The 18,405-nt window shown below is 50.8% G+C and overlaps 1 protein-coding gene across 2 annotated transcripts in view; it reads right to left on the bottom strand.

Annotated features, from left to right (window-relative positions):
* LSP1 (lymphocyte specific protein 1) overlaps positions 1-18,405 on the bottom strand; it is a 50,275-nt gene that overhangs the window by 11,298 nt on the left and 20,572 nt on the right. For both annotated transcript variants that reach the window (XM_009935300.2, XM_075427583.1), the window contains exons 2-9: positions 13,252-13,404; positions 9,757-9,846; positions 6,435-6,630; positions 5,318-5,443; positions 2,032-2,075; positions 1,773-1,854; positions 1,262-1,402; positions 385-465 (exon numbers count right to left, since the gene is read on the bottom strand). In XM_009935300.2, coding sequence (XP_009933602.1) covers positions 385-465; positions 1,262-1,402; positions 1,773-1,854; positions 2,032-2,075; positions 5,318-5,443; positions 6,435-6,630; positions 9,757-9,846; positions 13,252-13,404 — 913 coding nt within the window. The remainder of the gene's footprint in view (positions 1-384; positions 466-1,261; positions 1,403-1,772; positions 1,855-2,031; positions 2,076-5,317; positions 5,444-6,434; positions 6,631-9,756; positions 9,847-13,251; positions 13,405-18,405) is intronic.

Here is an 18,405-nt window from a genome sequence, read left to right as displayed (position 1 = left end):
GGTACTGCCTTAGGTTCAGTTCCACTTAATTTTTACTCTCAAGATTAAAAAGCATAACAGAGCAAAGTAACTCACATTTGCAGTTCAATTTTAGCCTAGAAGGCTGGGACTCCCAACCCATGGCCTGAGAACAACATGCTATTCAAGAGACCCTTCAGTATTACTGGCTTTGAAGTAATTTTTGCCCCCATTTTTACTAGGGCTAAAGCGATAATCGCTCACTGTTAGGAAGAGCTCTTGGGTATGCAATTGCATGGACAGATACAGGCAGTCCTCGTCCCTGCAGAACATCATCATCTTCTCAATACTTGCAACCCAGCTAAGAGCTCTATTCTTTTTCACAGCAGAGTAAGTGCTTTCGTACTTGCATAGATACTAACTTACCTTGATGTTGGTCTCAGGTTTGGGATTGCCCTTCTGTTCCCAAAGGCTTCTTTTACTCACGATGTCTCCAGCCACGATATCCTGAGGAGATGATGTTCTCATTACCCTTCACTGCTAATGCTGCTGAACATGCTTTAGTTCACATCTCTTTCAAACCCACACATCTGACCTCCATTTTATTTACAGTATCACATCATCTGACCCAAGACAGCTGCAGCTAAAACCCATTATTGTGAAAACTTCTTCCTATTCCCAGTATATCCTATGTTTTCTTCTCTCTCACTCTCTTCAAGAGCCTGGATCAGAGATCCAAGATGTTTATTGTCTTAAGTTTGTTAACTATTTAAGACATGTTAACATCAAGGCTTTTTTTTATGTGGAAGGAATTTTGCTCACATAAACACAGATTTGGAACCCATGTGTTACAGAACAGCTTCACTCACAATGACCAGAAAGTGAAATGGAGAGCAATACATAATACTGTCTGCATTTTTCAATTTTACAAGATTTATCATCTTGGTCATAGATCCAACTTTGTGCTCAACAACTGGAGCTCAGTCCTAGCCCCATGCAGAAGACATACACATTTTCCACACCACCTGAATTTATTCCCATTTCAAAGCAGAACCTCAACCAGCACCACAGGCTTTCCTAGCTGTACCACTGAGGAACAATTTGGGACCCTACCACAGGTGAAGTGAAGCTCTGAGGTACAACTCCTTGTCTGCTGACGAAGAAGATTGGATCTCTAGTGTAGATGCCTTTATAGCTGGTGGGCACTACTGATGAGCCATACCAAGAGGCTAATGCAAATTGTGCCCAGAGGCCAGCCCCCTCTTCCCCTGCACAAGCAAGGCAAGTCCTGCGAGTGCCATACCTTACAGGCTGGGGACTTCACGGCAGACTGAGCTGCGACCTCTCCAGTCTCCCAGAGGCTTTTCGTGCTGGCTACCATCATGCTCGTGGTGGGAAGGTCAAGAGAGGGCTGTCGGACAGGTTTTGCAGCCTTTGTGGATGTCTGCAAAATAAATGGAGAAAGGTCACAGTCAGGGACTATGGGGGGTTCTTCCCCCTCCACCCCATAATTGGAGGTCCTCAGGGATGAGGGATTGTAAAAAGGAGACTTGTAGGGTCTTGCTAGTTCCTGCAAGATGCTCCCACCCTTTAAGCAGGGAACTTGAGGAAATAAGCATAGGACAGCTCACTAAAGAAACCAACTTTACGCTGTGGAGGGAGATAGAGACAGAAGAAAGGGTTGCTGCCATCCAAGGGAAGACGATTCAGTTGTCATGTCTGAGATGGTAAGACTTAAGAGACATGGTTGGGAGAGCAATGCCCAAAGAGGGCTCCTTGGAGGGCAGGGACAGAGAGACAACAGAGCAGCCCACCTCAATAGCCTGCGTGTACTGCTCCAGCCTGTCATCAATCTTCGACACAGGGAGGGGAGGCTGAGTCTTCTTTATGCTGTTACTGGAAAGCAGAGGAGAGAAGAGGATTGAGGTGATCCCCCAGGTCCTCAAGCAGAAGGGAGGACTTTGAGGGCCACAAGCAGCCTGTTACTCCTGCCCTTCCACACAGCAGGGCCCTCCAGCATCCTCCATTTGCAGGAAGGGATGTGCTTTACCCTGAGGTCAACCCTGGAAATACCTTTTCTTTATCGAGCGGTTCAGCGACTCAGTTCTGTCCGTGATCTAAAGTGGGAGAAAGAAGACAAAGATACTATTCTCCATGGACCTCAGATGGATGTAGGTCATCTCAGCTGACCTTAATTCAACCATTTCTCTTCCCTGATCCCTCACCCAGATTTTGGTTAGAAATGCCACGCTCAGTCCCATGTTTCCACACTGGTCAGAGACAATGAGCATCCCCTTTCCTTCTCCTTTCCAAGGCAGGGGAACAGAATCCCAACTAAAAGCATCAGTGCACAGTAGCAGCCAAACCAGTTTCAGGGGCAAACCAACAACATGCAGCTTGACTGACAGCTGAAACACCAACCAAGCCTATTTTCTCTACTCCCTCAGCTCAAGGACCCAGTACCTTTCTGGTTTCCTAGCCAGAGACAACAGAGAAAGTGGCCAGTGTGGCAAGACAAGTGAGAAAATTAGAGGCACTGCCAGCCACAGCTGCAGAAGAGGAGCCAAGTATGAAAGCAGCACAGGCATGACTTATATCAACTTACCCACACTAGAGAAGCACACAGACAGGGCAAGTCAGCACATGGAGCCACCTGCAAGGCAGCCCTTCAGGTCAAGCCATCAGGAGAGAATTTTGCACAAAAGGTGCTACACAAGAACTCTTCGGCCAAGACAGGAAGGCAAGCAAACACTTCACAACCACTGAATAAAGGAAAGCTGAAATGTTGCTAAACCTTACAGCTCCAGAAAACAAGAAGAGAGAGAAAATCACTTTCAAGTCAAAGGGGAGGCTCTTAACAACAGCTCCTACAGAGCCAAGAAGCAGCTACCAAGTAACAAGGAGCCTTCTCTTCCTGTGCCACAGGAAACATCACCTACCAAGTCTGCAGATAAAAAGCAACGCTAAGAGCTCATTTTAAGATGCTTTCAGGATGCTGGTGCTAAATTTTAGCTAAGCAGGAGACAAGACAGTGCCACAGAGAGGACACATTTAACAGCTGTGCCCAAGAGCCCAGGGCCCATTAGAGAAGAGCACAACCACCAAATGGTGCAACCCTGCCTAACAGAGATGCGCTAGGGAGAGCCACTCCGCAGGGTCCCTGCTCCGCAGTGTGACAGATTTTTCTGCTGGGCAGGCTGTCTGCCTGCTGCCAGTTCTCTCCTTTGCTTGGTGCTGCAGGAATTGATGCTTGCCTCTGAGCTGTGACTTCAGAGACTGCGTTGCTCATCCTTCTGGGACACTGATGGGCAGGCTGGCACCTCATGGGGCATAACAGCATCTGAAAGGGGAATCTGCCTATGTTTCAGCTTCTCAGCCACAAGTAGATAAGATATCAATAGGAAAAAACCTTGCCAACCCCCTGCCAGAGAGATGCTGTGCAGGTGCAAACCACCCAGAGGTACTTCCAAAAGGTCATAAATAAGCATCACATTAAACACAGAGGGGCCTAGAAAAGGCTGTAGGTGACAGTAGATTTCAGCATGACAGTCTAGGTGGGAATAAAATTTCCCTAATCTATTTGGAGATCACCTCCCCTTCCCTGTAGGGCAATTCCTTGCAGCAAGGGTTGTGCATTTCTCTGGTACAAAGCACTTTCTGAAGGCCAGAAGAAACCACAGTTTCTCACTCAGCCAAGCTCAAAACTCGGAGCTCACGAGCAGCCTGGGAAAAAAACAGGGCTGGCACAAGGCTTCCCCCCTGCCACCACACATCTGTTTCCACCCCCAGGCCACACTTGGCCCTCTGAACCCCAAACACCCCGACACACTGCACCCCAACATCTGCCTGCCCCAGATGTGTACCTGGCCTCCACCAGCCACAGCTGGCAGGGGAGCTCACCACCCACTGCAGATGCTCTCATCTTTCCACCACAAGCAGTGTTTCTGCTGAGCAATCCCGTGCCAAAACACCTTCTCGGTGGTCAGTGTGTTTAATTCTCAGTGTTCACTCAAAGCCCTGCTAGCTGGAGTGTAAAGAGCCTCCTTCCTTTGGAGAGATCCCAGGCTCATATTTTTCCTGAACAGCTTTACATTCGGCTTTGTGTGTTGCTGAGCTCTGACATCACCATTATAAAACACAGAGACTGTATTTCTAAACCTTTCCCCCGGCTAATCCTTGCAGCAGCAGTTAAGCTCAGGTCAGGAAGCTATGTGTGTTTTGGGGTTGTAATGACGAGAACTTCAGCACATAAAAGGCAGTGGAAGCATTTCCCACATTTCCCCACCAGTCCCACTCCAGGGATATGTTTTGGCCACCCCCTCCCCACTTTTCAAACCTAACATTGGCACACGGCCTGCATCCAAACCCAACATTAGCACATAGTCTGCATGCAAACCCAGTCTTTCTCCTCTCCTTTTATTTGACTTTAAAAAGGCTTATCCATAAAAAGCAAGAGTCTGATGGTTGTAGATGGTGAAGCCTTCCTCTTATGATCTATTTGCTGGTGCAAGAGGAAGTGCTCATACAATCCTCCCCATCCAGGAGATATTGACTAAGAAGCAAACAGCACAAATATAAATGCAAAAAAGCAAAGATAATATCAACAGCAGATTAACAGGCTACCCAGGCTCCTCAGTTTCCCTCATTGCTCTAATCAACAAGCTTAGGGCTTACAAAGACAAAAAGCCGTTTGCTACAGAAACCACTTATCTGTAGCTATTGTATTTAAAACACACACACCGAACTGAGAATTTGTAGCAAATGCAACAAAAGTCATGAGATGCAATTCAGGTGGTGTTAAAAATGGAAGTTTAACAAGAGCATCAATGCAGACAGCTGTGATTAGGAAGGATACGATGCTTCAGAGATCAGGAACCCTAGTTTGTTTAACACACTTAAGTCCTACTTTCTGATTTTATTCTAAGTAAGATAGGGAAATTCCAGTGCTTCAAGTTTTTTGGGTTGGTGGTTGTTTTTTTTTTTGGAAGGGAAATGCCATTTCTGATTAAGTTCATGTGTCATCTTTGACCAAACTCACAAGCTTAAAGCACAGACATCTTTCTCAGTATTACAATATTCCCTGGAGTCCTCAGTGAACTTTAGACATTTACGGTGATTGGCAAAATATACACAGAGACAGTTACAGCCTCCAACAGCTCAAGCAGGAGGAGAGGAGGCTGACAACCAGCAAAGATGAAGAAAACAGATCAAGTGATTTGTCCCAGCCTGTAGCAGGAGCGGGATAGCAGGATTCACACCCTACGTTACCGCAAGCCCTGGGTCACCTTTCCTCACCATTAGTTAGGTGCTCTATTGCGATAGATGCCATCAGCTCCAGAGGGCCCATAGAAACACAAACCTTCGTGGAGCACACTGCAATGTGGTCAGAGCACAGCTCCTCCTCTTCCAGGCTGGCAGGGCTTGGGGCTTTCTGGCGTTTTTCTGGTGTTTCTTCTTCGTCTTCATTTCTCCTTCTCTTCTTTTCCTGAGTGCAGAAAATGAACAAGCCAGGAAGTGAGCTGGTCAAAATGCTTACTATGCAACAAAAGTGATTTTTCCTCTGTCTCCCAGGCTTCCTGCTTTACACTAAACAAGCACGTGGACACAGAAACTTTGAGTTCACATCATCTAATTTTGAAACATCCAAGAAGCAGCTCATGTGTTAGTTCGGGGTGAAGGAAAAAAAAAAATATCAGAGAAATTTAGCAGGTTCAAGGTTCCAAAATTATATGAAGAGAGGTCCTTGCATCAATTAATAAAGATTTATTACCACTATTAAGATCGGAAAATGTGAATTTCTCATTTAGAGGCCACAAGATGAGAGAGCAGCTGCCTTTACTCTAAATGGCTAGAAAGAGTCTCACACACACAGTTCAAATGCAAAAAGCACGTTAGCCTCAGCAAGTCACAATCCATTTATAGCAGAAGATATTTGCATCTCAGTCACCCTAACCGGCTTGCACACCCCCCAAGTTTCAGCTTTGTCTCTCTTATTTACCAGGAATTACACCTCATCAGAAGAGCAAAGAAAGAACCTCAGCTGGGAGCAATGCAAGATTTAGAGATACATCAAGGCAAAGTGCTCCAAAGGTGCGATAAAGGCTGGGGAGAGACAAGCAAGCAGTAAAATTTAGATCTGAGTTCTCCTGCAGAGCTACTTGCTGCCTACAAAGCCACAGGATAAATAGTAGCACTTTCCTTCTCAGTATTGCAAGGACATGACTAAACCACCACAAGCTCCGGGAGCAAACACACCACCCTCACAAGAGGGCAGAGCCTGCCTGCAGTGACCCCAAGAAGGAACATCGGCAAGAATGGCACCAGCCCCAGGTTATGCCACAACAGCTTGTCTACATGAGTTCAACACCCAGCAGTGTAAGCAGGAATGGTGAGCAGAGCTTTTGGAGAGCAGCCCCCAGCCCCAGCTCTCCCACCAGCCTTGTGGAGAAGAGAAGGTCAGCTCCTCCTGATCCCACCTCTTGCTCAGCTCTCTCCTCTTCCTCCTGTTCTTGGACCTGTTCTTCCTCTTGGCACAGCCTCTCTTCCTCCCCAGTAACCACATTTTCCTCCTGGATCTCCTCCAGACTTTCCCGATCCAGCTGGATCTGCTCCAGTTTGACTTCAGCTTCCCTCACACCACTGTCCTCCTCTTCATACGACTGTCGTGGAGATCTAGAGGTGGAGGAGAGAGGTCAAAGCAGCAAAACACATTGTTATGAGCCTACAGACACCATCAGGTGCCTCAGAACTCTAGAAATCCAATTTTATCACGCCCGCAAGCCTACAGCTTGCTCTACAAGGGCTCACAGCCACTTCCATGGTCCCATCCAGTTCCAGGCACCCAGATGTAACAGCAGTCGCATAACACTCCCTCACTTTGAATATCCAGGACACAGCTCAGCTAAGAGTTGTGGCAGAGCTGCAGGCATCTGCACCTTTCCAGCCTCGCTGCGGGCAAGACCCGCAGGAAAACGGAGCTCAGACAGACCTGAACACCAGGTCCTAGCCTCCACTCAGACCCTAGGCAAAGAGGACACTGCCATCACGACGTGGTACTGGCTCAATTCTCTGCTCTGCTACAGCCAAAGTCCCAGGTCAGCCAGTGTGCTCTGTGGTCCTGGTGCACAAACACAGATCTGACAGTGCCCCCACAGATCCCAGCATCAATCCAATACGGAGCACCAAACAGAGCCTTCCTCTCCCTTAACTCATCCTCTGTGTTAACACAGCGTTTCGTTGGAGAAGGAATCAACCAACAACACGTGAACATGCTTCCCAAGATCCTCCTTTTCCCTAGCTGAAGCTAAGCTGCTGGGCAAGGCAGCACAGCCAGTCCCATGGGTGTTTTTTTTTTGTTTGCTTGCAAGGCATACTGCTTCACGGGCAACACTACAACCTGACCCCGCGCCCCACTTTTGCCCACCAGAATAAACGACACCTCTACTCATGTCACAGCCCAGCAAAGCAAAGGAGTCCCAAAGCAGCCAGGGTCACCCCAGGGCTTAGGTTTAAAAAGCCACAACAGGGTTTGTACAAGAGGATTCCTCCAGACCTCCAAGGCTGCCGAGAGGAGACCCAGAAGTGTGTTTAAGCACTCAGCTTTGTGAAAGCAAAGCAGCCCATACCTTTGGGCACAGTGTCGGTGGGAGCACATAACCCCAGAGCTCTCACTGGCTCACAGCCATGTGCCAAGATGTTATTGCCATCTTACTTTCCCTAGCAAGAGCACAGCTTTCTCCTCCCACCCATTTCTTAGAAAATCGCCTGACTTGCGACAGCAAGGCTAGAGAGCTGGCTAGCAGGCGGCTGATTCACCGCTTCTGCCTCACAAGCCAGTACCAAAACATGGAAAAAAGTTCAAGCGATGCTTTTTCCACCCACCTCTCTGCTGCTGGGAAGACAGCTCCCAGGACAGCCACCGTCCAGCCCTCCCAGCTGACCACTCAGGGGAAAAGCTGATGCATACACTGGCTCACTTGGCTTGCCACCAATCACCCTCCCACAACAGCGCAGTCACCAACAGCAAACAGGTTCTGAAGGTTTTATAGCCCAGGTAACTAGCTTCTGTTAACCAGGACGCCAGCAACGCCTCCAGCTAAAGTGCAAGCTTGTGGTAAAAATTCAGGCCAGCAGATACGACGCAGTCAACAGGATGCCTTTTGCACCACAACAGTTTTGTATGGGAGGCAGCTACTCCGACCCAGCTCCCACCCTCCTGCATGCAGCCGATAGCTGTGGAGGCGTGGATCTCCCCCCACAAAGTGGGGAACCAGAACGAAAACATGCCTTAGCACCAAGGCCCTCAGGGGATGCGCAAGCTGTTTTAGCTCCATCCAAGGGAGAGCAACTGTCTCCATCCCCTCAGTTGTAGCCACAGCCTAAACATCCTTCGCATGAATAAACAGGGTTTGCTCCATATTCAGTTAAGCAGGAGAGAGGGGAGCTAGGAAACCCTGGCCACAGCACCGTTCATCCCAGCACAGGGCATCCCAGCCAGACGCACAGCCTACCTGGGCTCGCACCGCACTCCAAGCCTGTCCTTTGGGTGAGGCAGGTAAGCAAGGAGGAAGAGAAAAGGTGCCGAAGGGACTTCACAGGGCACAGACACCTGCTAGGATGCAAGCCCAGCTTTTTGCAAAAATCCCACTGCCAGCAAGCTTAGAGGGTCCAGACCCCTCCAGCTGCCTCTCCCAGCCAGTCTCTAGCCAAAAGCCCCCTCACCTACAGTCACTGCCTTTAAAGCACCACCCCTCTCTGATGGGCTTCACCTGCCATGGGTGCCACCTCCCCTGCTCAGCATCCTCCTGGCCTGCTACAGAATAAACACAAGCATCACATAAAAACCCAGGGAGCAATTTCTGGAGAGGATAATGCAACTCTTCTAGCTAATTCTCTTTTGAAGGCCAAGATGGGAATAGCAGTGGCCTTTCTCTCCAGACAAGCTCTTTGCAAGGGGGGCAGAAAAAGAAGCAGCATGCCGAAAAGGAGATAGGGATGATTTCTAATTGCTCCCACAGATGTGGCAAGGTGCTTGAGCAATGCTTGTTGGGTCGGGGCTGCGAAGGTTCAGCTTGCAGGGTGGTTTACCTACAGTGTTTAGAAAAAAGTAAGAAAGAGGAGAGCTCTGTTTATTTGTTCAGCAGCAAATATTAATCTTAGCCATTTTTTCAGTCTCGGGGGTAAAGAAGAGGCTGTGTCATCACAGGGTAAAATTCCTATAAAATCAAGCTGCCAAGAGAGCTGAGTCACAGAGTTCACATGCAGGTAGATGGTGTCCAAGGGAAGTGGTTAAGGCAGGAGTTTGGTTCAACTCAGCAAGGGGAGAGTGATGGGAGATGGGGACTAAACAGCTGGCACACAAACACCTCTCAGGCCTCTTCGCTGCCTGTTTTTCCCCACTGAAAGAGGAGTCAAGCACAAGGTGGGCTGGGGCCATGACACCCACTACGCTGCCATGAGCCAGGAAGCTGCAATAACTTAGAACAGCTTTTTAGGCTGGCCTGGATTATGTCAGAGGCCGTTTCAGCCCCTGCAGCAGCTCAGGTGGCTTAAATCTGCTGTTGTCACTCCTCCAAACCCAGGCGTCCTGGCAGGCTGCCATTGCTCGGAGTGCAACACTCAATCCAAACATCCCCAAAGCCCAGGGCCGTCCCTGAGCCTGTTCCTCCCCGCTAGCCCCAATGGCAGGCGCAGAGCATCCATCCCAGCAGTGCGGGGCCGTCCTGCCCCTCCTCGGGGACGGTCCTTTTGCTGCGCAAGTTGGTTCCCCTCCCCTCAGTCCGGCTGTGTTCTGCCCACCTCTGCCTGCGCTGCTCAAGCTTCTGGGACCAGTCACTGAACCCCTCATCCTCCTCCAGCTCCGAAGTCCTGGATGGCTTGAAGTCATAGCTGAAACACAGCAAGAAGGAAAATGAGGATGAAAGAGATGCAAAAAAACCCAAACCTGGCCTGAAAGAGCCCCAGTCTGATATCCTCCTCTCCCTTCAGTTACCACATCTTTCCTCTGACTGCTCCCAAATCCCATTTGAAGCCTTACCCTCCATTACAGGAAAGATGCCTTTGCCACGTGCTTAGAAGCACCTTTGTACAAAGGGGGTCTCTCAGGCCATCGCTGCAAGATGGAGAGGAAGAAGGAGCAGCTCCATGTCTCTGGCAGGAGCACCCCGCTGCTTGCCTGGTCTCTGGGGTTGCACACAGGCGAGCAAAAGGCAAGCAGCACATCAAAACCAAAAAGTTCATGGCATTCTTCTGCACCAGACCTGGCCCCAGCTTGTTTGGACCAGAGGTGTTTCAAACTCGGCTGCTGCTTGTCCTATGCTTGTAGGCAGCCCCATAGAAAAGAAATCAGCAGGAGTCAGCCTGAGCAGATCGCTGAGGGAGGAAGGGATGAAGACCCAAAGATCAGGACACTGGCTGAAGCTCTGGGTTGGATCCTCACATTCCCCTGCAGCTCTCAGCCAGTCACACGCACTTGCATGACTCTGGCTCCCCGCATGTGACCACCCTGCTGCTGTACCGAGCCGCAGCCCCCCGGGGAACACAGCTGCCGGCACCAGATGTGGGCTGGCTGTGCACAGGGATTGTTGCGGTTTTTCTTATTTCTTTCCTTGCATTCGCAAGGAGATTCGCCTCCTGGCCAGGGGTCCTAGGTAGGCAGCCACGTTGCAAGTATTGACCTGAGGAGGTGACTTCAGAGATGTTTTTGGGATGCAGGACAGTCACATCATCTGGGAATGGGAATTAGGATGTGGGACCCACAGATTAGTTTAAAACTCAGAAATTCAAAGCACATAATAAATGCAGGTGAGTCCTTTCTTTGCCTTTCTGGGATCTTAGGAGGTGTCAGGAGATGCTTAGCCTCCGCCCTGACCCCGGCGGCTTGAAACATGGGGCATTTCTCTGAGATTGGGAGTCTCATATTGAACTGACCGCAGGAGCTGAGGGTTTATGAAAAACACGTGCCCTTGTCAGACTCACCAGGCAGGGTAGCAGGGGGTACACACCAAAAATGGCTGCTCAGCCACAAGTTTGAGCACAGCCCAGCTGCTGCCACACTTCAGCATCCCCTTAGACTGCTGAGTGCAATATCGTGTTAGTCTAGGACACTGCAGCCCAGGCTGGGTTATTTTCTGCTGCATGTGTAGCAGTGGCTTGTGGATGCCCCAGGACAACACTCAGGAAATTTGACACAGAGCCAGGACAGGACCACGGATCTGCTGTGTCTCAGGTCAGGGCTTCAGGCGAGCTGCAGCGTTGATGATGCCCAATGCAGAATCACTTCAGCATTTGTGGCCCTGGACACAGGGCTATCAGAAAAGCTCCCAGGGAGCAAGGGAGACTGGCCGAATGCTGTCTGAAAACTGGTCACCTCCGTGTGCCCCTCTGCAAACCCAGCTCCAGGGGAAGCACCGAGCCAGCACAGCCCCATCAGCACCGTCTAAGCTGATGTCCATCCCTCTGGTTCCCAAGACTATACGTGTCTTTTCTGCAAACCCGCCATTTTGGTGGTTATTTCTCAGTTTTTTCAGTGGGAGAAGGGAGGAGAGGAGCTATGCTCTGTCCCTCTGGTGCAAGGAAATGCCGAGGGCGGGTTTGCACAAACAGGAGTGACAGGGATGGAATGAATCCCAGCACGGGAAGAGCAGAGGGAAGGAGGCGGCAGTGTTTACACAAGAGAGAGTGAAGCTTTTCAGAAGATTAATAGTCAGGGCTGACCCTGGCTGCATGACCAAGCCCAGGTGGCTGTCAGCAGCTGCAGAAGAAACCAGGGATGGCCAGAGAAGAAACATCCTTCCCAGTGAAGCCTGTCCCAGCAAGCTCAAGCATCGCAGAGCGGGGAGCAAAACCCCTCATTTTAGGAGTTCTTGTCATTGCCCCCTTCACAGATGTTTAGGCACTCCATTAAATCTGGGCACTGCCAACAAGTCCCATGGGGTCAGCAGCGCGTCTGTGCCTATGCCCGTGGGACCGGAGACGGCAAGCTGGGTTACTGGCGCTACTGCAGGCTGCTCTGTGCCCGAGGCCACTCACAGCACCTTCCAGCAAAGCAGCGATCTTGTCAGCCATTTTAAAGACTTTTGAGAATTATTTTCCATCCCCCGTGTGAAGGGGGGTTTGGAAAAACTAACAATTATTATTACTTTCCAGATCTTCTGTTTGCTTTTAGGGCAGACTGCAGTGGGTTTGTCTGCAGAATATCACAAGGTGTATTTCCACAAAAGATCTTGAAGCTACTTTGCAATGCTTTTAGATTAAAAAAAAAAAAATCCTGAATAATTTTGAAAGTATCTAAGAAAAACACTGATCTTTTAATAGAAAAAAATATTTTTTATATAGCTTTTGCTATTTTTCCAGTAAAATTAGGCTGCTGCTTCTCTCTGACTATAATCCCAAATCCTGCTGCCACTTTTCCATTGTGTTTAATATATTTGGAAATAAGTTGAACACATGAATAGTGGGAAGACTGGGGTCTTTAAGACAGCATTTCGCAAGTCAGAGTGCAGACTGGTTTTTGTGCCAGCCCCAATGCTGCACAGCACCTGAGCTGCTGGACAGTGGACACAGGGAGGCTGCAGTGGGACGCTGAGGTGGGATGCTGGGGATGTGACTGGTCATCGAATCCCTTTTCCAGGGGTTTCCTCACTGACAGCAGATATTTCAACATCTCCATAAATGCCTCCTGAGCTATTTCCATTTAGGACCTGCCCCATTAAAGCACCAAGTTAACTTTAACCCTTGGAACTGTGAACTGCACCAGCTCAGGAGCTGCTCCATGCTCCCCACTGCCGGGGCAGCATCCTCTGAGGGAGGAGCGGGGACCCTGGCCAGGAGAGGTGACGGCTCGCTCGGCCGCCAGTGCTGCGATCTGACCAGGGTTGTGCATCACATCCTCAGGCACGTGTCTGTCTTCGCACGTATCGGGAACTTCCACTGGTTTCAGCGTAGGATGATTCACAAGCTGAAATTTAACCAGACACCGAAATCTCTGGCAATGGGGACTCCCTGCCTGAGCTCAGCCTTACCCAAGCTGTCCTAGTTTAAACTCTCAGGGCAGTAAAACACCCAGCCTCTAGCCAAAAACTAAGAGCAAAGCAGGTATTCTGGCTTTTTCTGCCCAAACTAGAAATACATTATTTGTTATTCTGGGCTAAATCCCTCAGCCTAAATCTACTGGGGAACTTTCCCATCTCCCCAAACCACCCTGAACAGAGACACCCGCTCCGTCCATGCAGGAGGGTTTTGCTGCAAGGAGAGAGCCTGTCACTGAAGGATTTATCCGTAGGCATTTCTCACTGGTTTTCCTGTGCCGGACCCGCGCTCTCCGAGCAGAAGCCGGTGCCGTTCAAGCCTTCTTCTGCCTGGGACTTCAGCTGCTTCTCCCGCTCCCGCCGCCGCCGCTCCCTCGCCGCCTCCTCCTCATCTTCCACACTCCACTGCGCTGTCAGCCTGTCAAGACAGAGGGAAAATTCATCCTTAACACCATTAGGCAGCACCCGCAAAACCTGGCAATGCCCACCCCCAAGGTGCCTGGGCTCCCCTCCGGCAAGTGGGGGGCTCCTGCAGAGGAGCACTCCTACCACGAGTGGTGGTCCTCAAAGCGGCATCCCCACCTCCACCGGCACAGCTCTGCAGCGGGACCAACCAATGTGCAAGGATAAGGTGGGACACATGGACTGGGAGAGAGGTGAAGGAGAGCCTTTTCCCCGCCGAGGAAGATGCGGTGCCTATCCCCCTCCTCCCAGACCAGCCACCTCCCAGTGGCTGGAAGCCCCTGGGAAGGCCCATTCCCTGCAAAGCAGCTTTGCACCTCAGGAGCAGTTTGTAAAGGGTCTTGCAGTGCTGCAAGAAATTCCACACCTCCATCTCAAGCTTTGGCCCAGAGAGGGTGAGATCTGCACCCTGGGGGTGAGTTTTCTCAAGCAGCTGAGCTGCTCCTGCCTGACCAGGAGCAGAGGGAACAGCAGCAGAAGGCAGCAGCTATGTCCCGCTCTGCACTGCCAAGCTCCCTTCCTCCCCTGCAGAGAAGAGAAACCTGCCCTGGCATCTCCCAGACATCTCAGCCGCTGGATATTAACACCTCGGTCAGCAGAATGGTCTCTCGCATCCCCGAGGAAGCGATAAGGCAGCTGCCACATTCCTCCTCCAGCAACAACGCCGGTGTCTGTGCGGGACTGGCTGCTGCTCCACCGCTGGCGGCACCAGCCGGGATGCAGGCAGAAAAGGACATGCCATGGTGGCAGGGTCACCACTAACCCAAAGGGCCTGCGATGGCAGCCGGAGCAGGGCAGGTCCGACTCGTGCTACCTGGGGCTGATGCTGAGGCAGATGCTAGAGCAGATGCTGGGGCAGCTGCTCCCTCACTCCTGGCTCAGCCAGGTCCAAAAGAGAACGTGAAGGCTGTCTCACCTGGCATTTGCAAGTCTATTTACAGAAACGCTCTTGTGTGAGGGTATCTATGAATCTTGTCAGCCTTTCCAGGAGAGACTCACTCAGAGCTTATTTTACTCTGTGGCACCGGCAGGACCGCTGAGCTTAGCCCCAGTAGCATCCCTTTGCAGAGTGGTCCCACCACCACCCTGTCAGGAAGCTGGGAGTGACCTCCTGAACTCCCATCTCCACCGAGGAGGCAGAGCCAGGATGTGGAGCCAGATGGAGACAGGTCACCCATCTCTGCCCAGCCCATGGGCAAGCAGCAAACGAAGCAGATCCGGGACTTGGCCAAAAGACCGCTCCACCACCATGTAATAATCACCGCCTGCTGTATTTTGGGTGGGGTCTTTTTGCCAGCAGCAAATTGAGCCACCCTTTCCCCTTCTCCCCCCTCATTGTCTCCTGCCACCTTGCTCTCCGTGGGGAACAAAGCAGACCCAGGCCAGAGCCTGGGCTCCCCTCCTCCCTTCCCTACTCATCCCACACTCCTATTTATTGTTTTCCCCCAAGTTCCCATAGAAACCCTTGTCTGTGGGCCTGGCAGAAAGCCACCATGTTGTTGTGGGGTTTTTTTTTTAATATATAAATGAAGTCATTCATTAAACTCTGCCACGATCTCCCTCCCTTACGCGACAGCTCCAGATAGTCTCTGATTCAGAAAGGCTCTTAACCCCCACTCTCCCAGATCGCCCCAGTTACGAGAAGCAAGGTCCACGTCTATGCCAGAACAAATTAGATTTCGATTTAATTCCTTCCCCACCTCCTCCAGCTCCTCAGGAAGCCACTGCAGAGGCAGCGCTGCACCAAGCTCCTGGCTTGGCTGGGGTACCTGGCGGAGCTCAGAGGGGGGTCCCCTCCAAGCCACGCAAGGTTTCCATGGCGCGAGAAATACGTTGGTTGGCAGCCGCCTCCCCTTCCCAGTTGGATGTGACTAACTCTCTCCCCATGACCTCACCAGCTCACTATTCTTGTCCCTGCATCCTCCGAATGGCTGAGGACAGTGCCGGGGGCGACTGTTTTGGGGAGCAGGATTCTTCTGCAAAAGCAGGGAAATAGCTTTCCCAGCTCCCTTTGCCACAGAGCAAACTGATGTCTGCGTTGCCCACCGCCACGCTGGGATGCAGCTCAGACACCCTGACCATTGCGGCGGGGCTGTGATGCTGGGAGCTCCATACTTGCTCCTCCCAGGAATAAGGGCTGCAGCTAAAGCCCCCACCGAGCCCGCACTCACCCTGGGTTCAGAAATATTACCGCCCTCCAGCAAACACCTAAAACCAGTTTATTAGCACATTCAGAGCTCGCTCTCATGTTCAGACAGGCTGGTGGCAGAGCAAGGTTTAATAAGCGATGCTTTGGGGTTCAGCAGTCACACCACCAAGCAGAGGGAAAAGGACAACTCCTTTTCAACTGACCTAGCAGCACCAATATTTGTCTCCAGTGAAAACAAACAAAAACTCCGAACAAATTAGAAAATAAACCTTGCCAAAGTCCTTGTGTTTGGGTCAGCTACAAGGGTTTGCTGGACCGCAAACCAAATGTGCCATTTCAATTTGGAAAAACCCAAGCCTTCATCAGTGTGAGGAGGGGGTCAGCTGGTAAATTGCCTTTCAAAGCAAGAAGGTGGAAAGATTTAATTTTTAAATGGTTCCTTTTTCTAAGGGGCCACAGTCTCCCATTTGCTCTAATTGCTCACAATTACATTCAGTAACACAACGTGCTCAGCCCATAGTAGTACTGCACAACCGTCATTCCCATTTCTAGAAATAATTACCTGGAGCCTCAGGATCGGGCTGATACCGCGTACCTCTGCCTTCACCTCTGGCCAGCACTTTCCCAGGTTGGTCCCAGGCTGGGGAAGTTTTGGGAAGAGGCAGGCTCATAGCTACCACTGGGACTAAGACCTCCCCACTTCATTTTGCCAGGACAACAAAATGGAAAGCAAGAAGATATGAAGTTTGAAGATTTGCAAGATGAGCTACAGTGTGCTGTGTTACACTCCTGCACCCACTCCCCTGCCTGGATACAGGGGTTTTCCTGCAAGGTGAAAGGAAATTCAGCCCCTCATGCAAAGGAAGGGAGGATGGAGAGACCGCTGGGCCGCCCTGGCAGCCAGGAGCCATGGGCAAGGCTTGCTCCAGCAAGACCTCATCAAGTGGCTGGGTCATTTCTCTTATGCGGTCCCTACATATCTGCCAATAGCTTTTGGAGGTCTTAGTTTGGGGCAAAACGCTCCTTGTGGAAGGGGTTTTTCTCTTCCCGAGGAGATCTTGCAGGTCTAGGAAGGGCTGAAAGCACTTCGGTTCAGCTTTGGCCACAGAGTCACAGTTTGCAAAGTGTCTGGGATGCTCAGACTTCTGCTCTGACTGGGGCTGGCTGCCCACTTCAGATTCAGCTCTCAACTTCACCTCCCTCCAGACCCCCAGCCAAGGGAGGGGTTTTATTTCCATTTGCCCTAGAAAACACCTTCTCCTCCTCCTGCAGAACAATGATCCAGGCTGCACCGCTCCACATGGCCACGAACGCCCGCTCCAGACAAGCCAGCGTTGGTGGAAAGTTCACGTTTCCTTTGGGCAATTGCTCACCGGCACTTGAGGAGAATATAATATTCAGACGAGGGAAATTTCTGGCACCAGATGAGCTGCATTTAAGGGAAACGCTGCAGGCTTGAGGAGCCTTTTGCACAGCCGATGGCTCAAAGGAAGCTTTGCTGGCCCAAACCCAACCTTCAGCACTAAAGCTAATTCCAGAAAGGAAAATTAAATGCCTCCCAGAGGCCTTGGACTTTGCAGACCTGTGCCAGAAAAACCCAGGAACCCTCTACCAGCACACTGGACATTCCTGTCTCCTGAGCTCACCAGGGTATCAGGCCAGGACGGTGTTGACTTTGGTTGCTGCCTGTGTCGGGCAGTCTGCCCCCTCAGAGCCAGGGTTCATGGGGGAAGAGGTTTTGGGAACACAGTTTAGGAGGAGCCATGCACAACCCCTGGCATGAAGGCTGCTGTTTCCCAGAGAGCACGTAGCCCGTCGACCCCATGCAAATCCTATTGCCATCAAGGGTAAAGCTCCCATCACCTGCGAAAGCAACAGTCTCTAACACCGCTGAAAATACCACCCGCAAGAATTGGGGCTGCATGAACTGGATAAGAACTGGGAAGGGTACCCTGCACCCCCCAGCAGCCATCCCATTGGCCTCTCTATTGAGGTCAGGGGAAAGGGAGATGCCAGAAACCTGTGCAAGGGACCTTCTCCTGCCCACGTAATCCATCGCAGCCTTGTTACGGTGCTAGATACAACGTCGGTGCCCAGCTGCCCATCTGGGAGAGACATCCCTCGGCACACTCAGGGTAACGCTCTCTCACTGCCATCCACCAACCAGCTACCAGAGGTGGCTAAGCAACATAAACCTGAATACAGCCTAAGACCATCAACAAGTTCATCCTACTGCTGAGCAGAGCTGCCGGGCTTTACTTCACATTGCATGTATCACCCATTTATAAAGGGCCCAGATATGATTGGCGGGGGTACTGAGATGCGCAGCTCACCCCGTCACATGAAATAGAAGAGGACACCCTCAAAAAGGCTACAACAGAGCAACTCCCTCACCCACTTGACCTTCCACCAACAAATTAATCACTTATTAGTCTCTTGTAAACGGCATATAATGGATCTGTGTGAGTGAGTCAAGTATGCTGAAATAGCCAGATAACGCCTCCGCTCATGTCATTCAGGACAACTGGCATCAGGCCACTGCAGCAGTCATGGCTGAGGACATTTGCGTTCAATGCACGGTCATGCTGCCATGGCTTAGTTTCTCTCCATCTCTGCAAACCACATATGCCCTGGCTCAGAGCAGGAGATGCCTCACACTGTGGGCACCAGCGTTAGGCATCAGAGTTCAGCATCTCAATGCTTCCCAAAGATCTGTCTAAGACCCAGGTTCATCTCCATGCATCAAGACACCTTCAGAAACCTGTCCCTAAGCCCAAGGGCTTGTCCAAGGTCACCACAAAGCCAGGA

This window comes from Opisthocomus hoazin, chromosome 7 (assembly GCF_030867145.1).
Source record: "Opisthocomus hoazin isolate bOpiHoa1 chromosome 7, bOpiHoa1.hap1, whole genome shotgun sequence".
Lineage (NCBI taxonomy): Eukaryota > Metazoa > Chordata > Aves > Opisthocomiformes > Opisthocomidae > Opisthocomus > Opisthocomus hoazin.
This window is presented reverse-complemented; position numbering and strand designations above follow the sequence as displayed.